General features: G+C 51.3%; 2 protein-coding genes across 2 annotated transcripts; one reads left to right on the top strand and one right to left on the bottom strand.

Moving 5' to 3' along the window:
* Nucleotides 1-807: 807 nt before the first annotated feature.
* Nucleotides 808-2,527, bottom strand: LOC128153431 (hemoglobin subunit rho). The gene is made up of 3 exons (XM_052812806.1): nt 2,397-2,527; nt 2,055-2,277; nt 808-992 (listed from the first exon to the last, which is right to left on the bottom strand). The coding sequence occupies exons 1-3, from the start codon at nt 2,486-2,488 to the stop codon at nt 864-866; spliced, it is 444 nt and encodes a 147-aa protein (XP_052668766.1). The 5' UTR covers nt 2,489-2,527; the 3' UTR covers nt 808-863.
* A 4,259-nt stretch (nt 2,528-6,786) lies between these two features.
* On the top strand, nt 6,787-26,605 carry LOC128153426 (olfactory receptor 52B2-like). Its single transcript, XM_052812802.1, is given in 5 exon segments — nt 6,787-8,215; nt 20,920-21,113; nt 23,460-23,609; nt 24,018-24,863; nt 24,865-26,605. Coding segments are annotated over 2 exon segments (945 nt in total). The 5' UTR covers nt 6,787-8,215; nt 20,920-21,113; nt 23,460-23,609; nt 24,018-24,054; the 3' UTR covers nt 25,001-26,605.
* Nucleotides 26,606-27,388: the final 783 nt, after the last annotated feature.

Below are 27,388 nucleotides of genomic sequence, written 5' to 3'. Positions count from 1 at the left end.
ATTTTAAGTTATTCCTGGAAAAGCATTGCTGAAACTGATGTGCTTACACAGAATCCTTCCATTCCAGTGAAAATACATTCTTCCATTAAGCCAATCTGAATAAGAAAAAGCTCTGGTTAGTCCTGTTTAAAAGCTGCCCTCATCCCCTCCTCTGGGGATCATATACATTTTCTTTTAGATATTGTATTCTGAATAAAATGCACAATAGTAATGGTAAGAGCATTTTTATTGCTGATTCAGAAAATGCTTTTGATCAACTTCTTAAAAATACATCAGCACTAAAATATGAAGGGCCAAATTTCTATCTAATCTAAGCTGGCTTCAGTGAATCTCTACAAATTTATGTCCTTGCATGCATCACAGGTTGAGAGGTTTAGGGCCAGAGGGGCCCTTGCTTGCCCTGCAGCTTGGCCTTCTGCACAGAATAGGTCAGAAATCCGTCCCCTCCTTGGTGATTTCAGCAAGCTCAGAGGTACTAGGTGGGCTGGGACGTGCCCGTCGCTGGTTTAGAGGCCAGTATCCCCAGATGTCCCACCAGAGCTCCGTATGCAAGGGGCACCCCAGCATCACTTTGGGCATGGAGGTCCAGGACCAGCCCCGCTGGGCAGGCAGGAAAGGGCAGCAGCAAGCAGGCTGATGCTTTTTGGAGGGAGCCAGGAAAAGTAGCCTCCCCTTTGGCCAGCCTGACTGCCTTTCTGGAGCATGATGCTTCCAGCAGCCCGGAGCCCATCTTCCCCCTTTCATGCCCCTTGCTCCCTCCCTCCCACCCCACAGGCAGCCGCAGAGACACAGGAGCACACCAAGAAGTCCAGAAAATGTGGGGGTTTTATTGACTGTTACAGACACATCTGCCTCCAGAGGGTTTAATGGTACTTGTAGGCTAGAGCATGGGCCACCACGCTGACCAGCTTCTGCCAAGTGGCCTGGCAGGCAGGGGTGAAGTCCTTGGTGAAGTGTGCGGCCAGCACGATGATGAGGATGTCTCCCAGGAGCTGGAGAGGAGAAGGAAGGAAATCAGGTCAGCACGGTGCTGAGCACCCCTTCGCCCTGCACAGGACCCAGGGGCTAGAGGGACCCCAGCTCTCTGGTGGGTCCTGGAGGCTGCAACCCAGGGAGGCTCTTTTAGCTGAATTCTCTGTGCAGGAAAATAGTCCTGTGCTGACCATATGCTCCAGTATCCACCTACTCTGCCTCTTCTTCTTCTCACACCTGCTTTTTCCTGCCTCTAGACTTTATTTCCAGACACTTTCTGTCTTTTTTATATTTTTTTTTCTGTTGTGAAACTCATCGCCTACTTGAGCAGAGAGTTAGGGTGAGTGTGAGGTCTACCTGCTACATTGCCAGGCTTATGGTTAAGTCAGACTTAAACAGAGACTGAAAGAGAGGCCATCAGCACATCCAGCCCTCTCAATCCCTTCCAGCCTGAACTGCTCCCTCTCTTCACCCATAGTGACTTCTCACCTCCCTGCACCCTGATCTCTTTTGCTTCATTCCCCTCCTGCTCCTCTCCCTCATCTGCTGACCTTGTCCCCATGCTCGGACCTGTCTTCTCTGTCTCTGATCCCAGTCTGCATCTCTTCCGATCAGTGTCCAGCCCCTGACCATCCCACACTTGCTTTTCCCTCTCCTTCCATGTCTGCCAGCATTGGAAAAAGGGGAGACAAAGTGGTCCCCATCCTTGGGGCCAGGAGGTGCCAGGGAGAGCTGCCCATGGCACCGACACAGCAGAACTTCCCTCCATGCTCTCCACGCTCAGCCCCGCTCAGCTTCCCAGCACCTTCCTCCCACTTTTCTCAAGGCATGCTGGCATGAGCCTCCAGGCTTTCAGGGCATCTCCCTATATTTGTCCCCAGACCCCTCACAGCCTGGAGCCTGGCATTTCCCTGGCATTATCAAATGCCCAACCTTCGCCTTTCCCCCAATTTCCATCCAAGCCAGCCCCTTTCTGTTTAGTAACTAAAATATATGTTATTTCTGCTTGTTTGAAACCCTCCAGGCACTGAGATACTCTGCAGGATGGAGGGAGAGGTGGTCAAGCCCCAAGCACAGCTCACCCTGAAGTTCTCAGGGTCCACGTGCAGCTTCTCACAGTGCAGCTCGGACAGCTTGGCATAGGTCGCCTTGAGGTTTTCCAGGTTCTTGATGGCTTCCCCGAAGGAGGTGAGCACTTTCTTCCCATGGGCGCGGACCTTGGGGTTGCCAATGATGGCAGTGGGGCTGGAGAGGTTCCCAAAGTTATCAAAGAACCTCTGGGTCCAGGGGTAGACGATCAGCAGCCTGGGGAGAGATGGAGGGGGGACACAAGCAGACACAGACACGTTAATGCTCCCCAATGCAATTGCCACGGTTTCTCTGTCCAGGGTGCAGCTGAGCAGATGCCCGGGAGCTGGACCTACCTGGCCAGGGCCTCGGCACCACATTCCTCCACATTGATCTTGCTCCAGACGCTGGTGATGAGCTGCTTCTCTTCGGCTGTCCAGTGCACCATGGTGGCAGGCGGCTTTGCTCGGAGCTGCAGGAGGACACAGACCCCGTAGCTGAGCTGCGGACCCCGCGGAGGCTTTTATGCACTGCCGGCAGCTCCTCCCTGTCCTGCACTGTGGGGTCATTGGCTGGGGCCAGGCTGGGGGTCCCCACCAGCGGTGGGTCGGTCTGTCCATGGAGTGGTCAGTCTGCTGTGAGGTGTGGTCTTCGAGGAAAAAGCTCCGTGACTTGCTTAACAGGCAGGCTCAGGACACAATATCTCCCTCTCCTCCCCCCCGTGACTGCCTGCTCACCACAGGAGTGCCCGTGCCCATGCTACCCAGTGCCCCGCAGCCTGCAGCAGGCACTGACCCATGTGCAAGGTGCTTTACAGCAGTGGCTTCATGCTAGCAGCACCCAACCTTTTAGTCCTCTGCAGGATTTACAGGCTCTCTAAACTTGAGGGATATTTCTCTGAGGGGAGAAATGACCTGACTTAGGAGCTTAGGCACTTCACAGACCCTTCTGCACAGGAGCACACTCTTGGGGATGCTGAGTACTGTTGCTCTTGGCCGCAGCTCTGCAGCTCTGGACACACAGACCAGCAGAGAAGCCCCTGTCTGTTTTCCCAAGCAGGCACCTTTCATCAGGCAAAAGTGTGGAAAACATCAGCCTGTCAGTCCAGTTCCTCCACACCTGAACTGTGTGCTGGAGACCCACAGATATTCAGCCATGCTTGGTGTTAATGAAACAGAGATCACCTCCTCGTGCTCCAGGTTTCGAGGAATACCTGTGTGGGATGCCAGTGCTGGGACAGGCTGTGACTGGGGCCAGGCTCCTCTGCTCTATTAACAAGGCAAGCACTTCACCGGCCTCTCCCTGCTGGGAAATTAAATGCCTTGCACAAGGATAGCAGGACCTGCCATGTTACAACCAGACCAGCAACATCCATTTCCACCAGTTCAAGGCCTGACCAAAGGCTTTTGTTTGGCTCTGGGTGTCACTTTCCTGTTGAACTACACGGGTGTTTTCCTGTTTTTCAGCCTTCAGGTGAAGCTGTGCTCCCATGCTCAGAAAGGCAAAGCCAGGAAGCATGAGGTGTAAGGGCATCCTGACAAGACCGAGGACTTTGGGTCTGTCTGTAGGCAGTCTAGGAGGTTTCATCCAGACCTCCGAGCCATCCCAGTTACAGATCGATACTGGTCCATTGATCTCATCGGAGCCACACTGAGCAGTGGCACAAGCCCATCGCTATGATCCAGCTGGGGTGGTTCACATCTGTACTCACGTTTCAGCTCCTTGCTGCAGGATCCTAGGAGGCATTATTCATTTTTTTAAATTTCTGAATCCTAGGCAAGGCCCACAGGCCCCTTTCAGCAGCAAGCGAGCCACCGGAGCAGTCTGATAACACAATGTGGAGTGGAGGCTGCTCAGTGCAGATAAATGTATCATGCAGGTGGCCAGCGCTTGCTTTAGTTCCTCACCTAAAGAGCAGACGCACGGTCACACGCCCTCTGTTCTTAAGGAGATCAGAAGACTTCAGAAGTTGTCAATTTTCAATAAGACAGGACTCAAAGAGTGAAATCAAATATGTGCAACCCTAAAGTCACAGGCAGATATTCCCATCATGTGAATCAGCCAGCCCATACAACTGAGCACGGAGCTTACCAAAACAGCTGTACGCTCAGCTGGCGAATGACAATAAATGACCTAGCATGGCCTTTCATTTATTACTTCTGTCATCCTGTAGTCTGCATTTCCTGGCAGACCCACACTGAAAATAAAACCCAAGCTACATCTGGGTCTATTATTAGCAATGCATTTGCCTCATCTGCGATAGGAGTCTCATTTTCAGCTCTGCAAAGCTGAACTTTACAAAAGAAAAGATAATGATGCTTTTCTTCTACATTTGAACCAGCAGCCTGAAAAAGCTTGGGGAGGGGTGGCAGAGAGCAGGAGGAGTGTGAAGCTGGGACAAGCAGGACAACATCAAACACAGAGGCTTAGAAGACAGTATTAACTACAGTATTACTATTAACAAGAATCTGTGGTTAATAAATGCTGTTTTTCTGGACTCTGCAGAAAAGCAGGCAGAGACGTGGCTTGCAGTGAGAAACCTCAGGTTCTGGTCCCATGCTTTGACCCATTCAGGGCCTGGTTTTGCTGGTGCAGTTGCAGAGGCAGGACCGCTTCTTCATGGGATGGTTAACGAGGGTCACAAAGAGCCGAGGGGAAGGGGGAAGGCAGAGGAAAGAGAGGAAGAAGAGAGGCTGAAGTTATTCCAGCTCGTTTGGTGCTGCTTTTCTGTATTGATTCCTTTTAATGGCTTCTTTATACCCACAGTAATTCTTTAAACTCTTTAAATCCCATAGGATGGGCACTTATAGAGAAGGAATAATAGGAGGTGAATCAGCCAGCTAATTGGGTTAGGGTCATATCAGAGACTTGTACGCCTCTGGATGTGGAGTCTCCATAATAACAATGACCTTTTACAGCCACTCTGGGCTGTAAATTCATATATGACCTTTAGCCTTCTCCTACCCCACTGGTCCTTTTGGCTCTGTCCAGTCTAGCACTGGTGACTTGATTTAACTTGAAGGCCAGAGCTAACTTCCCACCACCACACTGCTAATGCAGATACCCTGTAAAGGGTTGCTCCAGAAATGGTGCTTGGGGCAAAAGGGGACTTCAGGCTACCGTCCAGGTGAACCCCAAATTTGGGACCAGAGCAAAGCCTTACCAAATGCTCACAGGCCATAAGGAAACTGGCAGAGCAGCTGCTCTGAACCCGCTCAGGACATGGTCAATGACAAATTCAGGGCAATGCAGAGCAGCAGCAGGCTGGTCTGAATCACCATAATTTATACAACTTTCCCTGGCTGGGACTGTTTGGTCACTAGCCTGAACAGGAAAGCCAAGGAGAATTTCTGAAAATGCAATTTTTTCCTTAGGAGGGCAAGGAAGAATAGGAAAGACCACAAACAGAAGAGGTACAGGCGACCGTGGTGGAGGTTTGGAGCAGATTGGAGTTTTACAGCAAGCAGGCAGAGAGCTTGATGTTATTACAAGGAGAGTTTATCTAATTTAGCTATGGCTCATCGCCCGAGGCACTCTGCTTTCAACACAAAGACATTTCAAAATGTTTCTGTGCCATAACAATAAACTAAGGGAAAATATAACTGCAGGTTAAATGAATGCCTCTTTGCCCCTAACATGGATGGCTAATTTCAGGACCCAGGTTTAACCCTTTGTACCCTTTAGGCCTGACTCCAAGAGGTGCGGATCATCCCTTGCTCTGACTGCTCTGGCCTGAATTTCATGCCACATAATGACTGACTTACCATGCAAGCAGGGGCCTCAGTGTTTTAATTGTGTTAGGGCCTTTTACTGTATTGCTTCAATTTTGTAGGAAATCTCCTGGGTCTGAAATTTGGGTCTCAGGTGACACTGTCTGGAGGTTGGGAGCCGGTTGCAACAGAAGTGCACAGAGGACCTCCAGGGCACAGCAGGAGATGTGACCTGTCCCTGTTCATACATCCCTGTCCCTATATCCCTGTAAAGGGATTCACCAGGACATACCCAGCCCTAAAGCCAGTCTAGTGTCATAGGCTATGGGGCCTTCAGAGCCGAGCGAAGTGAAGGGATGAGGGGCACAAGGTCAGGCGTAAGAGCCAGGATATTCAGGGAAAAGCTAAAGATTTAATTAAACAGCTTCTGAGTTATCCCTCAACAAAAGAACTCCGGCAAAAGCAATCCAGAAATAGGCAAAAGCAACTTTTTTATTCATGACGAGCTGTCTCCAAGACAGTCTCATTTAAGACAGTGTTTTTCCTGTCTATAACTGAGTTGGTAGTTTGCTCTCACCCCTCGCTCTCGCTGGGGTTTTCATCTGCTCAGCACAAGAGGGACACAGGCTGTGGCTTCCTACCAGAGCCTCTGCCCTGGGCTGCAAAATGAGCCCACGCGAGCTCTGGGCTGGAGGGGACACCCGCGTGGGACAGCTGGAGTGAGGGACATAGTGGGTGCAGCACTTCCCGGGGTGCAGAGGGGAAGAGCAACGGGGCTGGGGTTTTCCAGCTGTGACAGGGGTGTGATGAGTCTCCATCGCAGCACGGTGCACGCTTTGCTGCTGGACCGTGCTGCACCATTGCAGCACCACTTCTCCCTGCTCTGCCTCGCTTTGCCGTGCTCGGGCTGGTGTAGCATCCCCGGCCGCAGCAATGTAGCACAACACAGAGCTATCAGCCTGACAGAGGCCGGTTGGGACCCCACCGCCCTGGCCGTGCCCAGCTCCCCCTCTATCACCTGCGGGCAGCCCATCGCCGCCCACACCCTGCAAGCCCTGCGTCAGATAGCTCTTCGCCACCCTCACTGCAACCCGAGATAAAAGCCAGTGCCTGGCTGTGCTCAAGATGTGACAGCCTGTTTTCTGCCCCTGGATTTAGCAGAAATAGGCTGCATTATTAGTGGGGCTGGGGTCCGGTTCTGCTGCATGCTGGCCTATGGACAGCTGTACAGGCATGCCTTCTCCACACATCAGCTGCCGCCGTTTGCTAGTCATACCACTGTGCAGCCCTGCTATCTATGGGGTAAATTCAGTTTTCTTATCATTTTTTCTCTTAGGGCAGGTGAGAGGTGTTACAGGACAGGATTTCAGGATCTCCTTCATCAATGCCTAGTGCCCAGAGGCACTCTGGTTCATGCCAGAGCAAAGTGTGTACCAACAGAGCTGATCAGGAGGATGGGAGCTGACTCTCAGTCATCGAGCCCTCCCCTCTGCTCCTCTAGCGATGTAGGCATCCCTAAATGTGTGTCCCCCAGGGCCCCTGGGCAATGCCAGAGCAGGAGGTGAGCAGAGGAGAGAGAAAGGGATGGAAAATCAGACCCACAGAAAAGGTCCCTTCTGGGGTCTCCTGCCCAAGCAGATGAAATAAGTGATTTTAATACCATGGGATAACACAGTGCCATGAATTATAGTGCCCAGGTTAGGAAACCTACACAGCAAAAAGCCCTCAGGCATTGACACAGCCCTGTGTGTGACACTGCATCCCTGTGCTCACACACTAAAATCCTGCAGTGCAACTGCTCTGCTATGTCTTGCTGATAATTCAGCTGAACTGTGGCTAATCCCAGAGTCCTGATCCTTGGTGGTTTGCATTATCCCTGTGGTTCTGTAGGCACAAAGAGTGTCTGGAGTTGGGGGCTGTCCCGGTGTCTCTGCACTCTGACAAGTCAGCAGGGAATTCCCCTGGACTCATTTTTTGCAAATGCAGCTCTGCTGATGCAGGGTTTAAACTCACAGTCATCAGTTCAGGAGAGCTGAAAGTAGCCAGAAAGACCGATTGCGCAGGGCTGGACCCTGGATGCTTTACAGGCCCAGGAAGGCAAGAGCCGAAGAGCAGAATAGGTGCTGGCACAGATTGTCAGGATCAGCCCACAGAGCGCAGAGGGTCTGGGCTCACCTGCTGTGGGACAGGCTGGGGTGGGAAATCCCTGTGGGAGGGAGCCCAGACATGCCAGGCAGGTTGGAGACCATCCTCAGGACCTTAGACAAGAGGCATGAAACCTCTGCCTCTGAAAATCTTGGGGCTTTTGCAGTGTTCTCAAGGCACATGTGGCACCAAATCTCAAGAGCAGGCACCAGCCGCCTCCTTCGCTTGGCTGCTAATGGCATCTGATGCTGCCTTCCTCCACCGCTTCCCCCGGCCCTTGCCCATGCTCCTGCCTTGGGGAGCACGCTCACACCTGAAGGGTAAGGCTGCTCTCCTCTGCTCCCCATCTTCCCTCACCTGTGGTCACTACAAGAGCCCAAGGCTCCTTGGACAGACTGAGCCGAGTCTTGCTGCAGGAAGAGCAGAGGAGCCCGCTGCTCCGGGAAGATGCTGTGTTGTACTCGTGCTGGGCAGAAGTACATTGTGGAGAGCAGGTAACCCTCTGCACATTTAAACCCCAGAGACTTCAGAGTAAGGGCAAATGGCCTCGCTTTCCCCCTAACAAGGCTCCGGCATCCTTTTTTCTAAGGAGCAAGTTAGCTCCAAGAGACCTAGCCAGTCCTCCCAGCACTACAGCTGCTGCAGGTCTAGCTGGCTCTGCCTGTCATTGCTTTGCAGAAAGCACCCTTAATCACAGACACCCCCCCCCCCCAAAAAAGCCCCCACCAGTAGATGGGAACCACGAGAGCTCTTCCTAGATCTCACAGTCCCACAGCACTTGCTAATGAAAAATGTCCCTGTGAGCAAGCAAGGAAGGCTCCTATGGGACCAAGAAGTGCATTGCTGAGCTCAGACAAGGACTTTTCTCCTCCTGTTTGTGGCATAGGACCAGCTGGATCAGGAACACATTTTCTGTATGGGTTACGTTCCCCTGATGTCTTTCAAGTAGTTAATGCTGGCAATGGACAGAGCCAGACCTGTTCCTGTGTTGGGACTTGGTTTTAGGAAGGCAGAAAGGAAGACCTCACTCCAGCCTGGCACCCACTACTTACTCACGTAGCAAAAGTGGCTCTGAAAATGGGATGGCACCTGGGGCAACACCTGAGTGGCTGTTTGAGGGCTGCCTGTACTGTGTACCCCTCATGTGGGAGAGCAGCCCCCTGCCCTGAGTGATGCACCAAAACCCCGTGCTTGGGGCAGCCCTTGGCAGAGCCTCTCTCCAGCTGCCCTGCCAGAGGCCCTGGTGTTCAGCAGCTCATCCCAGCATCTCTGTGCTCCCAGGACTTGTGGGTGAATCAGGGACTGGCCTGAAGGTCATTACTAATTTTGCTCAGCTCTCCACAGCACCAAGCCATCATCCCAGCATCGTGCACTAGGCAGATCCCCTTTCTCCTAAGGAGTCCCAGATAACAGCCTCTCTGTGGGGCTGAGCTGAGGATGGAGGTCAGGGAATGCCCCACAGACCCTGTTTCACCCCAGCCCAGAGGGACACTTTATTTTGAGGGTCCTCTTCAGACACCCAGGCAGAAAGACAGCTCTGAAACCAGCATCGCCTGCCTGGCAGAGCCAGACAGGGCTCTCACTCCCATGCCCAGGACTCAAGCCCGTTTTCTGCAGTGGGATGTTTTAGCTATTTCTGCTGTATTGCTGTGGCAAGCTCTCCCATCATAAACTGAGTGCAATGAGTTCGCACCGGCCCTGGGCACCCACAGCAGGGTGATGAGTCACGGCAGCCTCTCCCAGCCCGGCTGCAGCAGGGGGCTGCAGTGGGGCGATAACTCAGACGGCACAAACAGGAGCCCGGCTGTGCAGAGATAAGGCAGCCCTTGGCCGAGGAGCAAGCGTTCCGCTTTATGCTGTGTCAGAGTTCTGACACGGCAGAAAATATTTCTGCTGAGGCAGAGTGGCAGCCAGCTGAAAAATATTTAGCTTTTTTTAAATTTATTTTTCTTAGCAGTACCAGGAGAGAGAGGGTGGCCCTGGATTACTTGGAGAAGCGCAGGCTGCTCACCCCTGCGGCAGTGTGGGTTTTGTGACTGCCCTCCATCTCTGGGGCAGAGCTCATGGCAGGCTTAGGTGAATCCTATTCCCAAGGGACGGTAGGACGTGTCCTAATAACCAGCCCCTCTTCTCCATCCTCTCCTCTTGCCTTGTTGCAAGTCTGTGTGTTGGCAGGGAGGAGTGAAATGTGCTGGCTGCTTTTGAAACCTTTCCTATTTCCATAGGAGAGGGAAACACACCGCCTTGCTTCCCCCCCCCGCCCCGAGAAAGGCTCTCAGGGGATCAGAGGGCTCTCCTGCTTCCCCCAGCGCTGGCCAGCAGGCAGAGCTCCTTGTGGGGAAACTGAGGCACCGAGCAGGGCAGCCGCACCCAAAGTGTCATGAAATGCTGATGGCAGGGCAGCATCCCCCTCGGGAAAAGGGGTCGTTTGCTGTCCCACACCCTGCTCCTACACCAGGGGTACAGCAAGATATAATCTTCCTTAGCCAGGCTTTTGTTAGCATTCCGGCTGGGAATGGATGCCAGGCCTGGTTGGTGTTTGTGTAATGCCCTCCCGACTGTACTGAGCACGACGCTGTGCAGGTGGGCACGAGCCTGCTGTGTTCGGGGCGAGCTCTTGCATGTCCTGTAAAGCTGGCCTCTTTCACTGGGATTGAGGAGCTTTTGGGTAAATGTGGTTTAGGGTGATGCATAGCACAAAACTTTTGTGTTCGGGAGCATTAAGCTGTCCAGACTGAGCTCCCATGTATCATAAGGCACAAAATTCACCTGGGATCTCCTGTCATCCCAGGAGCTGGTGTTTTGCACGAGCCCCTTCCTAGCAGGCACACGGTCAGGGTTTGAAGACCCCATCACTGCCCTGGGAAGCGCCTTTTCCTTCGTGCTTGGTGCTCCCTGGGGCAGCCTCTGTGCCGATTCACACATGCAGCACTGGGAAGAGGACCGACGGATCTTCAGGTTGATGCGAATGAAAGCAAACCCTCTTTTTCCAGGAGGGGAAACTGAGGCACGGGTTTAAGGAAGGGAAGGGGAAAGAAAAGCAAGGCTGGCCAAGCCACCCTGCAAGAGTGGCTGGGGCAGACACAGCTTGTTCCCCCCGGGACCCCCCTGCGGGTGCAATTTCGGAGGGCACAAACCTGCTGTCAGGGGGCCCCGGCGGGCATCCCGCTGCCGTGGGAGGGTTCCTGCTCCCTCTAGTGTCAGTGAAACCCCGCAGCGTGCCGAGGCCAAACCGGGGCAGGACGGGGTGAGAGGGGAAACTGAGGCACAGCCCTGGACACCCAGTTGTGCTGCCAGCCTGCGAGCATTGGGCAGGGGGATGCCCAGCGGTACGTGGGCTCCCTCCGGACTGTGCTCCCATCAGTAACAAAAAGGATTTGGATTTCCAAAGGAGGTGCTGGGATTTGGATACCCCAAGCCCTTCCCCAGTTTGGGTGCTGATTTTCCAGCTGGGCTGTGTTTGGTGCTAACCACTATTACTGTGGGGCCTGCTCCAAAGCTGCTCTCAGAAGTACCACCCAGGATTGGTTTCCCGTGTGATGAAGGGCAGAGGAGCCCAGAGCAGAGCTGGGGGGAAATGAACTGCCCCCCAGCTCCTCCAAGGCTTGATTTACCCCACTCTTTTCCAGAGGTTTTTTTTCTAACATGAAGCCAGAGCAGCAGCACGGCTGCTCTCCAGCACTTTGCACTCTCACGTGCACACAAGCAAGGTGTGTGAAAATACCTTGCACCCACCACCTCAAGTCACCTGCAGCAGGTCTCCAGCCCACAGGATCAATCCTCTCATGGCGACAAAGCAGCATCAGAAACCGCTGGCAGAGGCTGGAGAGGGAACGGAGAGCCTTGCGAGGGGCTCGCTGCTCCCTGTGCACCCAGCAGACCATCCCGCTGGGGGTGAATTTTGCTCCTGAGCTGACCTTGGTGATAAAAAAATGGACCTTGAGCATCAGTGTGAGGCAGGTGTGGATGGCCACCAGCCAAAGGGGCAAGGACAGTGTCTCCCTGTCCCGATAAACGCCCTATTCTGCACCATTGCCTGCACAGCATGAAGCTGTGCTACTCCAGTGAACCCCCTCCCCAATTCAGTAATTCTGCTAGCAAAACCCAGTTTTGCCTTCTCACCAGCTGACTCCTGGGGGAGGACCTCACCCTGTCTCCATCAAGAGCAACGCATCTGGCTGCTGTATTTCCTGGCTTTTGTGGGCTGGGACCAAGTCCCTTCCCACACCTTCTGGGTCTGACGAGATGCGCAAGGACAGACTTTGTGGGTGAATTTCCTAGTTTCTTTTCCTCCTCTGTACCCTTTTCATCCTTTGTTCTGACCCTACAGCAGCACTCAGGGACTCTCACATACACCTCTTTTTAATGGGAATTAGCCACGTGCACAAGCATTTGAGAGGCTGGTGCTTTCTCATTGCATGTTTGGGCACAGAGGCAGCAGACCCGTTTGGAGCTGGTCTGGACTGGGAAGGCTCTAACATCACCTCCAGGTACCTGGGTTTACAGAAACTGCTCAGCCCTGCTCTGCTGTGGGAAAACCCCTGCACCAGTTTTTTCCCCTGACACAGGTGGGGTTGTGCCTGCAGAGAGTTTATCTGTCTGCCACCCCTAACCCTGCATCTCAGCTGGAGGAACTGGGAGCGAGGTCCATGCACTGGGCTGAGATCCTGGCTCCATGTAGTAACCTGCTGCAGAAGTTACCAGTGCTGCAGCAAGTCTGCAGTCAGCCTGCACGGGCTGTGCCTCTGCTCGGTCAGGGCAGAGGGAAAGGGCTGCGAACGGCTTTGCTGTCCCCCGGGGTGTGCGAAGAGTCAGTGCTCTGAGCTAGCGGTGAGCAAAATTCCCTCCTGATAGTCCACGTTGACTGCAGTTTTTGTACGTAGCTGTGGAAATTAAACCCAGGTATCCAGAACTGGACTATGGTCTGCTTATCTCAGTTCACTCTGAAAGTTAAGGCACCTGCCACCACTCCTGGGCCACCAGCCCAGGCGGGACCCGCTGTGATCTGTCTCGTGGTCTCGGAGAGCTCAAGCTTGGTGCTCAGCAGCAGAGCTGCTGCGGCTGCTGCCTCCAGCCCAGCATGTTCCCCATGGTCAGCCGGGGGGGTTGTGATGGCTGAAGTAACAAACCTCCATCAAAATGACTGCACAAACGCAAATGGTTTAGGTCTTTAAGTTAACATTTCCCTAATGCAATTCCTCCTTGCAATAAAAATGCATTCACCGTATCCCTGTGCACCATATTTCTTCATTACTGTTTTACCAGTGGGGGAAGACAGGCCCCAAAGAATACAGTAATAAATATAACTGTAGATACTGAAATCCGACCATCTTCATCCACTCTGAGGCTCTTGAGCTACAATGTTCAGCACTAAATATTCCATTTCTCCCCCTCACCCACAATGGCCATTAAAGAATTTTGCTCTCATCATTTCCTCTAGTCAGATGAAATCCTCCAAGGGCATTTATTTTATTATTATGTTGTTTTTAAAACACTTCATCCATCAGCGCACCAAGTGCTGCAGTAAAATCCACTCCAAGATTTAGGAAGACCTCCATGAACCTTCTGCCTCTCACAAGAACCTTTCTGAGGGCTGAGAGGAGATTTAAATCATACCTAGACATGCTGCTGACCTTCTGAATTCAAGCATAATTGCAACACTGCAAGAGTGTCTGCCATCACACGATAAGGGCATAGCAAGAGGTCTGTGCAGGGAAGACCCACAAAGAGCTGATGGGGATGGAGGTGGCTGTCCCAGAGCATCTCTTCTACTCCAGCCAAACTCAGCATGTCATCCAGGCGTGTGCTCGTGCCCTGGCCCCCGAGGACCACCTCACAGCACTCACTCGAATCCCATTTCTTTCTCACCGTTCCAGTGGCTGCACTCAGCGGCTCAGATGCTTCACACCCCAGAGCATCCCAATGGGAGTACTAAAAGCTGGGCGAGTTACCACAGGACCTTGGAATGACCCAGGGCAGTGGAGGGAGCTGGAATGCTCAGGGAGGCATTTTGGAGAGCGCAGAGAGTGGGAGGGGGAGGCTACTGAGTCTGGGCTCATCTGGCCTCACCTGCCAGAGCAGTGCTGGGCTCCAGGCTGCACTGCTTCTAACAGAGCAAGCCAAACACCCATGCCCACATCTGCTTGGTCTTCACCCCATACCCAGTGAGGCTTATGGTCTGGGTGGTCCAGGCTGGCCAGCAGGACATGGACAGGGTGGCAGACATTGGTCCTGAAATGGTGCGTAAAGAAGAAGAAAGCTGGAAGGTGGAAGAGGACAGAGATGCAGATGTGGGACCGTGCAGATGTGGGTCCCACGGGGACCAAAGAGCATGAGACAGATGTTCCTGAAAGGCAACCTCAGCACATCCCAGCAAACCAGAGTGTATGACCTGACATTGAAGACGGCATGCAGCACTGGTCAGGAAGGCAGCTGTCACACCATGGACACTGCTTTTGGCTGTGTCAGCACAAGCCACCTTTGAATGGTTCTAAGATGGGTGACAGGGATCAAGTCTACACTATCTCTTCTAATACATGAATTAGGAGTCCTCCAAAGAAGTGTTTTCAGAACAAGCATAAAGTGGTGGACCTAGATCTTCTTGCCATTGTGTGTTGCAGTTACCAAAATCCAAATTCAAATGAATAGTGGAAGAAAAAAGTCCTTCCTGGGCTATTTTGTATATATGAACCAATTTTGGCTCAGGAATCCCCTAGACCACAAACTGCTGAGGGCTGGGAAGGTGCTTGAGGAATTACTAAGCATTACTTACATTATTCTCTTGGCATCTGCCTAAGGCCACTTTTGGGGACAGGACACAAGGCCACATAGCTCTGGTCTGCTCCAGAGACCAGGGACCTGTTCCAGGGTTTCTTTCCAGTTCCACAGAACTGAAGTGGGGCTGGGAACAACCTTTAGGAATCATCTATCCATCACCCTGCCACAGAGCAGGAGCTCCTTTAACCCAACCACGCCTGGCCTGACTCTCCGGGGAGAGGGAGGCCAGGAGGAGAAGGAGGGCATCTCTGGAAGGAGTCTCCAGGCTGCATCCCCTGCTACCATCATGGTTCATGCCAGGGTGGACCTGGTGCTGTGGGGGTTAATGCATCTACTCTAAGTGCTGAGAAACCAAGAGCTCTCCTGCTTCCATGGCGGGGGGGGGATTGCTCTGTGGTTTCTGTAAATCCTCTGCTGCTGCAAGCCCTGATGGTCAGGAACAGGCTTCTTCCTTGCAGCAGAGCTGGTGGGAAGCTCAGGATGGTTGTGAGCGAGGCAGGTGAGTGGGCTCTTTGCTCTGTTGTGGCAGATTGCACTGTGCCACTGAGGAGGGCTCAGCCGGGTCCCGACTCCTCGCAGATGTGGACAGGGTCCGTGATGCTTGCACCTGCAAACACCCCTGTCACCCTCCTGCGAGCCAGCTCATTTCAGCTACCCAAGGTGGGGGTTGCTCCAAGAAGCTGTGCTCTGTCCCCTTTCCAGAGGGCTGGCAGGGAGATGGGAGACCTCTCAGAGACCCCAAACTCTCATGTTTCCCTGCCTGCAAAGGGGAATACACAGCCCTGCATCTGCTCAGAGAACCACTCTTTATGCTAGAGAAGGGTGCAGCCTCTTTTCCACTCACAGCTTTGTGAGAACACTCGTTCCCAGTGAAATCCCAGGGTGCAGCTGTGGAATTTGTCATTTTCTGGAGTACATCAAGCTGTAAGAGTTAAAATGAGTCGTCACTCAGAAAAGCAACCAAAAGGATTCACCCTACTTTTGTGCTTTTCCTGACAGGCTGTGACATGTGAGGGCTCAGTATGGATCTGATCTCAAATTTGGGAGGGCCTTGTATTCTGCCAGCCCAGTCCCAGCTCACGCTCTGCCTGCTTGAAGCAGACTGCTTGCTCCAGTGCATGCTGCGGTGGGGAGCATGCTGGTTTGCTGCATAAAAGGTGGATGAGACAGGGGACTCCCCCAGTTCTTCATGCACGCAACTGATGCATCTAGCACAGTGTGTGTAAAGCATAGCCAGAGCTCTGGAGGAAGAGATGGGGCATACCAGAAATTAGGGCAATTAAAAATGACCTCTGACAGTTCCTGTACTCTCAGGGTGGAGACTGAACTGGGAATTATGGCTGCTTTAACTGATCCTGTCAGCTGTTTGTGTCTGAAGATAACTTTCTCCTGTAACTCCTCCTCCTTCCCCTCCATGCAATGTGGGGGGTGACCTTTGATAAGCTTCTAGTGAGGACTAGAGAAAACTTCCACATATTAAAGTCTGCAGCTTTGTGCGAGCTCAGGTCAATCCGTGGAACTTGGTCTGTCTTTGCAGTTATCCAAGGGTGCTGCATTGGGCCATAAACCTGTGTACTGAGACAGGGAAAGGCAAAGAGAGATGCTGTGGGTTAGAAGCCTCATGAATTTGAGGAAAGAACAGCAATATTTCTGCAATTTTTTGAACAGATAGATTAGATATTTTTAAAGGTAACGGTTTTACAGTTATTTAAGTAATTTCAAAAACTCTTCTAGACTTACAGGTGGATATTCCAGATAAGGTGACATAAACCTCCATAACAGATCTCACTTAGCTGCCAAAACCACTCATTTCCAGAGCAGTTTCTTAAAAACCCTCTTATGCACTCTTTCAGTCCCACTGCCTCCCTCTCTCTTGCTTTCCATGGGATGTCCTTATAGGAGAGGGAGGGAAAAAACCTCTCTGGGTTAGAAACCTGATGCGGACCACACTGAGCTGATCTGGGGTGGTGGAGACCTCACTGATACATGTTAAGGGTGCACTCACTGGCTTTGCTCCCTACAGCCCCTGAACAAGCACCCAGGGGAGCCTGGGAACCCCTGTGGTAGATGGTCCTTCAAAGCCAGACGTGAGGACCAGAGTTAGGCACACAGAGAAGCCTGCAATTACCTTGGGGAGAGGACTCTAGAGATTACAGTCCTGGAGTCCTGTCCGCATCTTTCTTGGCAGCATGAGTTTACAGAAAGAAAACTTTCTGTAAAAGCAGTTCCATCTCTCCTCCCTGTATTTGTAGTGGGAGGATGTCCAGAGACATTCTGCTTTTATATGATGTCCTTGTAATTTCCAGTTTACATTTATCCTTGTACAATTTACACATGTTGCTTTGTGAGTAATCACTATCCTTGTGTTTTGTTGGTCTAAAAAGGCCAGGCTCTACTGGTCTCCATTCCCAAGAAAGTTGTGCTGTCTGTGATGCACCGGTTTGGCAAACACGTGTCCCCCCAGGCCTATGCTTTCACAGCCAACATCCATTTCATTGCCCCACCCATCCTGAATCCTATCATTTACAGCGTGAAAACCAAAACGATGAGGAGAGGGATACTGAGGATGTTCTGCCAAAGAGGGGTCCGCAAGTCCAGGGCTGCCATTTGCCAGTAAAGCCAATATGACGGTCACTGCCAACTGTCTTACGCAAGGTTCACACCCCAAGAAGACCAGCCAGGAGAGGGTAACATGCCAAACACTTCTGCTGATGTAAGGATATAAGGAAGGTAAAAGGTATATGGAAGGTAAAGAATACGTAGATACCTGCGATGTAAGAACCATGGTTTGTAAGAATATCTGGTTAAGGGCTCTTCAGCAGGTAAACAGAGGCCAAAGACAGGAAAAATAACAAATCATACCTAGATACACAAACCTAAGACCCCAGGAGATAACAGAGACAATAACACAGACCACAGCCTTCAGTCAGTGATCAAGGGGCGGCTGGAGGAGCCAGGAGGAAAGAAGCTCAAGCAGAACTGCTGAGAAGAGGGAAAGAAAATGATCATGGGTCCTCTGGGAAAGAGCAGACTTAGTGCTGGATATTTGATGGGGCTTGTGTAAAATTTTAGGTGGGATGATTTAAGGGGCTTGTGGAAATGTGCGAAATATATTATGGACCAAAGACAAAGGAAAGGAGGGATCTAGGTGTATCAGGAAGGAACCAGCATGCGAAAATGTAGGGAGACCGGTAAAGGGGCTGATCAAGTGTAAACAAGTTGCTGGCCAATACACTCTCCAGGCGATGCACCTGATCACCGTAGCCTGTCCTGTCTGCTCATTAAACTCACTTCTGGCTCTTTTCTGAGTGACCTTACTGTCTGCGTACAGGGGTATTACAAACAAACATTAAGCTGGACTAACTGATGAACGGGAGGAGACCAGAACCTAGAAACACCCAAGGCTGGCACTGGAGAGTGGGCAAACAGGGCCCAAGGTCTGGGCATGGATCTGGACAGCCTTCTGGTCTGCTCCAGGGTTCAAGGGACCCACGGATCCAAGAGTGTCTGTGAACCAAGTGGGCGAGGGTCGTGTTCTGTCCTGACCATCTGTTGAGGAGGAATGGGGCTGGGGGGTGCTGGTCATGTCTACATGAGCACTGCTGGTGTCAGTGTGGGTGCCAGGGCAGGCACTGCTCTCTGTGACCACCCTTTTGGCCACCTGGGACTCTATGTGGCCCCAGGGAGACCAGGCTGGTCACTGGACATTCAGACTTGGTCCATTGTATGTGAGGTGGAGGATGAGGGCAATCAGGAACAGGGGGGGCTGGGTCTGGCAAGGTTCAGCCCCTACAGACACAGCTGGACTGGCATCCCAAACCGGGGGCTGATAATAGAAGCAGCCCCCCAGGTCTGCAAGAGGAACCCTTTCTATAAAGCAATGACTTTTGGACTCTCTGACATTAACCAGAATTGTTGTCTTCTCTTTAAAACACAAGTGCTTTCCTTCCTAGGTTTTTCTTTGTTTCATCTGGAGCATTTTGCCTGGGTTAGGCTACAAAACCAGATTTCTTGAAATAACTGTCATTCCTGAATTAGCATGCACTAATTAGTATGCTGGAGTTTCCATAAGGCACTGCAGCACAACGCCTCCTCAGACTGGCTCATTTAGACTTAGAAGATTGATTTCTTCCCACTTGAGCTGGTGCGGTGGAGCTGTTCTCTTCCAGCTGACCCAGAGGTGCAGGCACTGTATAAACTGACTACCTGTGGACAGACATTTTAAAACAGTTCAAACATTTAAGAACTGTTTTTGTGTTTCCTGCCAGTGTTTGTTATAAACTGTGCACCCAGCACTGTAACAAGTAAGATCAGCATGTCCTTGGGAGCACTGTTATTGGGCACTATAAATATTTTTAAAAGTGGTCCAGTGGATTCCCCAGCCTTTCCAGGCTCAGACCCTTTGGCACACACCTATACAACCCATGAAGACACATATATGCGTCCTCCCATGTATAATGAAATTACAAGCCCCAGCTAAAGACCCTGGAGACCAGTAATTCTGCTTCTTCCAGTACGGAAGTTTTGGGTTATTCTGGTGAGAGCTTCAGCCAGACAATCTTTGCCCAAGAGCTGCTTGGCAGAGCCAAATTTTTTTGCCAAAAAATTTCTCTGGTGGCAGTATCTTGTCCCCTCACCTATGACAGTCTGAGCAGAATGACTATTTCTTCTGGCTCCCCTCTCCAAGTAGACAAAAGGTAGTAAAGGAAGAACAAGGAAATAGGGAAAAGAACAAGGAAATAGGGAAAAGAACAAGGAATGATAGCAGACCACAAAGCCAGGCCGGGGGCTGCTTACTTAAACATCTGCTCTGCAAGAACTGGGCCTTGATGGCATGTGGCAAGCAGGTGTCAGGAGGACTACAGAGCTTACTGGTGTGGTTTGCAGGGAAACTGCTGGACAAGGCTTTTCTGTGCAATGGGAGAGCACCGACTCACAGGGCCAGGCTCCCCTTTGCCAAAAAGTGGCATGTGTTTTTATGTGGCATGGAAGGAGTTCTCCACTCCTCTTTCCTTCCACAGAAGAGAGCAGCTTTCACACAGCACATGTCGGGAGAGGACGAGATAAAGCCAGGACCACCACACGTTGCAGCATAGCCCTATCCATAGCTAAGTGGGGCCGCATCCATTGGGTCCATCTCACTGGTGAGACCCGCTGCCCTCAGCCTCAGGGCTGTCCTCAGACCCTCCCCCTCGGCCAAGAGCTCTGCAGCATGTTGTGGATGGCAAAGGTTTCTACAAGCTCAAAAAGCAGCGAGATAAATTCACAGGACAGCAATCCTTTGAGACCAAACCAGCCTCTCTGGCTGAGGAGCCCCGCTGCTTTTCTGCGTCGAGGAGCGCCACGGCACGTTTGCCTTGTGCTTAAGCTCTTCCCCAGGGACCTGCTGGTGGTCAGGCTGTTGGGATAGTCAGTGCTCGGCCGGGATCCTTCCAGCGCTCCCACGCTGGCGCCGGCCGAGCCCAGCCCCACGGCCCCGGAGGGATTCCATCCATCGCGGCGTGGGAGGGAGCCCGGGGGCATCGGCCGGGGCCGGGCACCGTCCCGCCGGCCGGGAGCGTTGCCAGCAGCACCGGGGAGCTCCGAACTCGGGATCCTGCGGACTTCCATCCCCCCTTTCCGCGGGGGGGGGTCTGCCGCGGCTCGGGCTGGGTACCCCGGGGAGGCGGCGGGCGGGCGGAGCGCGGCTCGTTGCTCCCCTCTGCTGGCTGCTGCGGGAGGTGGGATGCGGGATGCGGGAGGTGGGATGTGGGAGGTGGGATGTGGGATGCGGGAGGTGGGATGCGGGATGCTGGATGCTCCCAGTCCCCGCCGCCCCCGGGCCCCGCTGGCCTCAGCCCATGGTGGGGAGCTCCTCATGTTAAACAAGGACGGGGGGGGGGGGGCATATCTCTGCTTTGGGGACCACAGATGAGAAAGCAAATCCCTGGGGTCCTACAGGTTGCCCCATGCCAGATGCACCCCATAGGTTCTTTATCCCATGTCAGGACCTTCACAGAAAGGTTGTTTCTCCTTTTCTTCTTCCTTTTCTCATTTTCCTCCTTTTTCGGAAGCAGGGAGACAGTCCAGAAGTAAAGTCTCTATGACAGGGTCCTCACCTGAGTGGCTTACTGAAGGTCTTTTGCAGAGGAACCCCAATTAAGCCTCTGTCAGAGAAAGGATGCATGCGCACAGAGACCTGCACACCACACACACCCCGAATACAGCTGCTGCTGCATTCAAAAAGTGGCTGTGTTTTGATTTTGAGACTTTCAGGTTGAAAACCCAAAAGCTAAGGGAATTAAACCCCATGCCTGCTTTCCAGACCTGAGCTGAAGCTTGCCGCCAGCGTGGGACAGGAGATAAGAATCCCTGAAAGCTGCTGGGCAAAGACAAAACCTGCTGTCCTGGGGACTGCTCTAGGTCCAGGTCCCTGCGTGCAGGGTGAGAGAGAGAAATGAGGTGAGACCAGCCCCCCCACCCTGAGACCCTGTGAGATCTATGTGCCACTGACTCACCCACAGGGAGGGATACCCAAGTTAGGTGTGGGACATAGATAATTCCAACTTTACCTGTATAAAATTCATTTTCAGGCATTAGAAAGCAAGTGTTTGTCTGCCTATGACACAGATATGTCAAGTGGGCGACTGAGGCTTGGGGACCTTATTTAATTAAAACCATGAATACTTACACTAGAGTCAATCTGAGCCAGGGGTTATGTGCTACAATATCTGTGCTGGCGCTGGACAACCATAAGGCATGCACATGCCAACAGCTGGTGACAATGACTTTTTGCAAATATCCCAATTTTGGGAGCTTGAAAATCTAATCTTGAAACATTGATTCCCAAGATGTCAGGTCACAATTTTCCTGAGAAAGAAAAGGAAAAAAGAAAGAAAGGAAGAAGAAAGGAAAAAGAAAGTATCTGGCTGAAAAAGAAAATATCTGGCTAAAGTCAATCTGTCTGGGTTCATTTCAGCAACTAAATCTAGATTTATTGCTTAATTTAAGGTACCCAACTTTTACTTTCTTCACAGTTTTATTAGTTTCCATTCCCTCACAACCTCTCTCTGCTCACCCACTTGTTGACCATTCCCACTCTTTGTTAATATTGGATTTTCTTTTTATGCCCCCAAAGAGAGTCCTAACAGAGTACAAGCCAATGCTGAGCATTCAGGCCAGGAAAGGCAATGAAAGCCTGCTGCAGAGAGCAGACACATTTACTGTATTAATCACCTTGGTGCTTGAAGCAGCAGCGCCTGAACACCCACAGAGGCAGGCAGAGCAAGGCTAGAGGCAGTGATGGCAGCAGATCCTGTGTCATCTCGGTAGGGTTGGCTGGAGGAGGTTAGCATCACTCATCCATGTGTCTTCAGCCATCCCACCCCCACTGTGAAAGGGATGATGATACAGCACTCCAAAGGCTTTGTGCGCTCCATCCCACACCATAATCTGCGGAGGCAATGGAAGGTAATCTCTCACCAGGCAGCTCACATTAGAGGAGTTCCACTCAAACCCCCATTAATTTTGTATGCTTTCCATGACACTTGTCCAAGCAGCACAGACCAGAACTCTGCCACTCCCAGCTGCATGTGAGCCCCATGGGGACTCAGGGGGAGCGTATAAATATCACCACCTCCCTGCTGGTGTTCCCTCAGGTTCAGAGGCAGATATCCTCATTCCTGGCTGTCACGGGAGCTGGTGAGTTGTTCGCAATAGCTGTCATTCGGCAGGTTTCTGTGGCTGAGGTGCCTGATTTGAACTAGAAGGTAAAATTCTGCAGTTGGGAGAAACTCCCCTGGGCCACTCCAGCCTGCAGCTTTAGGCTCTGCGATGAAAAACACCATTTTCCAGGCAGGGTTTGTTATGTAAATGCTGCTACTTTGGCTCCAGGGTCCTTCTCTGACCTGAAGGGTGTGCTACCTGCAGGAGAGTTTCCCAGGCTCCACCTGAATTAACATTTCATGCAGGAGATCACAGCCTGGCTCTAAAAACCTGATATCTACCTCATGACCTCATGCTGCCTTTCATGTATAATTCCCAATCAGGGGACTGAGATGTGCATTCAAAGCAGCAGAAGACTATCAGCAAAGGTTTCCGCTGTCATCACCAGACAGGTTATTGCCAGTCAAAGCAGCTGGAGACCGAGCCCTGACCACCCGTTGTCTGCGAAGGGTTCATGGCTCTCCTTCACATTTCGACTAGTTTGGCTGATGCTGCCCTCACGGGTGGCTTTGCTATTTCTCTGGAAATAGTGCAAATCACCTTCTGGGTCAGGCTGAGCAACTTGCAGAGGAAGGGGAAGCACAGACAAGAGTCCCAAGGTAGCACCAAGGAGGAAGGCTGCAGCAGTCCCTGGCGTGCACAGAGATGACTCTGCATGCACAAACCCTGCGCATGTTGGGTCACTGGAGCATTTGGGTTGGTTTGGTGTGTATCTGGTGGCAGATGTGGCCAGCTGAGACCAGAATAGGAAGACATGGCACAGTGTGGGGCAGATTACGCTAGGGCAGCACTGCTGGGTTCTATTTCACCCAGCTGCAGTGCAAATGGCCCCCCCACCCCATTATGCAGTGGGGCAATCCTTGGGCTCTGGCATGAGCAAACACTGAGGGTCCTGAGCTCCTCTGTGCAAACTCTGCCAGGATTGTGCAGCTTTCCTACCAACATCTGTGCTCTGCCTTAGACCTTTGCTTCTGACTTTGCTTTAAAATTCAGTGGCTGTTCTGCCTCCCCGACACATGGTTGTTCCCTGAGATCACCTACTCTGCAGGGTGCTGATCTTCCATGCTGCTTTGTTTTGCACAGGTTTGTGGATTGTCCTTTCATATTGATGTGATGCAGCCAACAGTAAACAGCCTTGTTGACCTGGATGCTGTGCAAGCCTTCCCTGCCTTGCAGGGATCCTAGTCTGCCGTCATGCAAAATGTGGTGTGAATTAGTGAGGAGAGAGGTGAGGTGGGTACCGAAAGAAATAGCATGTCATATAAAATTAGTGTCAGTCAGTCCCGACTTGTCTCCTGCCCTCATATGCTTTTGGGTGCTACAGAACAAAAGCACAATAAATAACAATTGGAGCTGGAGGGGCTGGATTCCTGGGTGCTTTGCCAAGCTTTTGCACCAACTTGTGAACTTTGGTAAATCCCTTTGCTGGATTTCAATATCTGAGGCTACAAAATACACTTTTAAATTTAATTTATTACTTGATTTGTAGTCAGTATCTCAAGCATGCTTCCCCGGCATGTGGGGGAGTGGTTTTTTAAAACACTTTGGAATCCAGAGAAATAAAGTGCTCTAGGGAAACTCAGGTAGGTTGTTCTATATTATGAACTGTGCTCCCTACCTCTTCCCTATTTTCACTTACAGGGAAAGGAGCCCAAACTAATTCAGTTATCAACCCACCATGGTGGCTATCAATCAAACCAGCTTACAGCCTGCCTCATTCCTTCTGCTGGGCATGGCAGGCCTGGAGGACCTGCACACCTGGCTCTCCATCCCCTTCTGCTTGGTGTACATTGCAGCACTCCTTGAGAACTTCATCCTCTTGTTTGTCATTGTGACAGAGCGAAGCCTCCATGAGCCGATGTACCTCTTCCTGGCCATGTTAGCGGTGGCAGATCTCATATTATCCTCCTCCACAGTGCCCAAAGCCCTGAGCATATTCTGGTCCCTTTCCAAGGAGATGTCTTTCCACGCCTGCCTTACCCAGATGTTCTTCACACACCTGAGCTTCATTGCAGAGTCGACCATTCTGCTGGCCATGGCGTTTGACCGGTACGTGGCCATCTGCAACCCCCTGCAATATGCCACAGTGTTCACGCACTCGGTGATAGCCAAGATAGGGCTGGCTGCAATAGCCAGGAGCTTTTGTGTGATGTTCCCAGCAATATTCCTCCTTCAGATGCTGCCATACTGTGGACACAGCATCATGCCACACACCTACTGTGAGCACATGGGCATCGCCCGGCTGGCCTGTGCCGACATCTCCGTTAACATCTGGTACGGCTTTGCCACCACCCTTCTGTCCCCAGGCCTGGACATTGTGCTCATTGGGGTATCGTACATCCTCATTCTCCGGGCTGTCTTCAGGCTCTCATCCAAGGACGCCCAGCTCAAGGCAGTTGGCACCTGCAGCTCTCATGCCTGCATTATATTAATGTTCTACACACCAGCATTTTTCTCATTTTTCACTCATCGGTTTGGCCACAACGTCCGCCACCAACATCCTGTTGGCCAATCTCTACGTGCTCCTGCCACCTGTGCTAAACCCCATCATCTACACTATGAAAAACAAAGTAATTCGAGAAAAGGTGTCCCAGGTACTCTTCAGGACTGGGCAAGTGCGGTGACAGGGATGCTATTCCTTTGAAAGGAAAGCACAGAGAAATGCTCTGGACCAAAGCAGCAGAACGTATGCATGTGAAATAACCCAGTTTCCTACCTTTTTTAGACTCAGCCCAACATCACTGCTGATCAGATTTCCTGCTAGATGTTTCCTCAGACTAAATTGCAACACTAATGAAAAAGGAGAAATTAGTGGGGAACCACAGACCAGAATTTGGGTTGATGCAATCTGGTGTTATACCATTACCATCAGAGCTTTATCGATGGATTTGGTTGGACCTACATGGTGATGAGATGCATGTTTTCTGCTTGGACTCTGCCATGGCCAGCTCCCCATTCAGTGCATGTTTCTATATCTTGTATCTCAATGTTTTCAGAAAATATCAAACATTTCCTAGGTATAAGCTGAGAAAAACATATTGTATTGTATTAAATGCAGGAATTACTGTTCAAGTTTCTCTGACCTCTTCAGTGCAAGCTAGATAAACATAATCAATCGTTTAAACTTCCTACTGCCAAGAGTCAGCGCTGCTGCCTCTGCTCCACTGAATTTTTGCTAATTTGTAATGGTTGGAGATCTGCCCCCAAATGAGATCTTTTTCAGGAAAACAAAACCAAGACCAGAAGTTTTTACAAATGGGGTGAATCATTACAAAATGGCTTGTGGCTCAAAGTTCTGCATCTTCCCAAGAGCCACATTCAAGACCACGCAGGTGAGCAGGTCACTCCCTGTACAATGGCAGCATTGACGTCTGTCCTCCCCTGCTCTGCATCCCACATAGCTCGTGGCTTGAGCTGCCCCTCCAGACCCTTCCCTCCTGCCTGCCACTGGCAGGATCTCCCTTCTCCGGAGACCTGGTTGTTCTCATTAAACCTGGAAGCTCTTGATATCCCCATGATTGTTCTGTATCTGTCAGACTTGGTAGAAAATAACTAGAAAATTAAGAGTTTATGTGGGAGCTGACAGACAAACACAGATGCAGGCACCCTGCTTGCTTTGATTTACACAGGAAGGTGAATCAGCTGTAAAAAAATATGAAAACTGGAAGAAAGGTGAAGTTGATAGGGATTGGTATGAATACTAATGTAGGAAGTGTGGGAAATTCATACAGGGTTGTTTGGGTTTTTTTCACACAGAAAAATCCATAACCAGGAGAAAGAAGGACTTTAGGAGAGATGTTTTCTAAGCAATAACTGAAAAAAGAGAATTAAGAAATTACTCAGTCACTGTATGGACAGCGAAACTATGAGTCAGGGTGGAAATGCTCAGGAAATGTTTGCCTTGAGGAAAAAGCCAGGTGCTAAAGCTTTACCATGTGCAAATGATGAAATATTCTCCCTCCAGGAGTCGCAAAGAAGACATTAAAACAATAAATACAGGAACTTTCTCAGATCTGCAGCTGCAGACGATTGCTGTTTAAGAATTTTAAAAGATCTTGGTGATTTTGCTGCCATGCAATGCATCCACATTTCTACTTGCAGGATGACCCACACAGTCAGTCCACAGCTCCATCGCTGCAGGGACCAGCCAGAGCCAGCCAGGGGCTTTGCTGCTGGGACGTGCTCCTTACCTGTCCCAAACCCCAGGACCCCAATGCTGCCAGGGGACAAGGATCGCTCACACACGACCGAGCACAGGCTCGTGTCAGAAAGAACACTTGCTCTCCTGCTCAGCAGGTCCCCTTGGTCCCTGTTGGTTTCTGATTTGATTGCAATATTGCTAAGCAGAGACATTGTCCACCAAGCAAAAAAAAGGCAAAAAAACAGTATAAATTCCTCCCATTTGTGGGGCAGGAGCTGAAGCAGAGAATTACAGAGAATTGCATCATGTCTGCAGGTGACGGAGAGCTTCTGGGAAAGAGGGCAGCTCTGGCAATTTTCTGGAGGGGGCCTGGGGCTGGGTAGGTGGAAAGAAGATGGAGCAGTGGGTCACAGGGCCAGGAGAAGCAGCTGGAGCAGAGTGTTGGGAGGGGAAGGTGGGAAGCCCACACTTGGGACTACCAAGCATCCCTGAGCAGCCCAGATTTCCCAGAGATATTTTTGAAGCTCTGCTGGGATGGGGAAGGGCTGGGGCCAGATCCCACTTTGGTCTGGAAGTCTCTTCCACTTGTGGACCAGAAAATCCTTCATTTCACCATCTCCAACAGAAGCAGATACAAGAAACTCCCCATCAGTATGGTAATGAGAAATCTCATGGTCCTAGGACAAGCAGCATTGGTCACGCAAGGCAGGGCCATGTGATGAGTAGGGCTAGATCACAGCAGGGACTCGGGGTGATAAAAAAACTCTCTGAAATTCATCAATCCGCGAGGATCAGCAAGAGACCTCTGTGTGTTAATCCACCTCTGCCTTCAGCATCCAATTTGAACCAAATGAAAGTGCCTCTGAGCAAC

The sequence above is a fragment of the Harpia harpyja genome, chromosome 17 (assembly GCF_026419915.1).
Source record: "Harpia harpyja isolate bHarHar1 chromosome 17, bHarHar1 primary haplotype, whole genome shotgun sequence".
NCBI classification, from domain to species: Eukaryota; Metazoa; Chordata; class Aves; order Accipitriformes; family Accipitridae; genus Harpia; species Harpia harpyja.
Note: the sequence above shows the minus strand (reverse complement) of the source record. Positions and strands in the feature narration are given on the sequence as shown.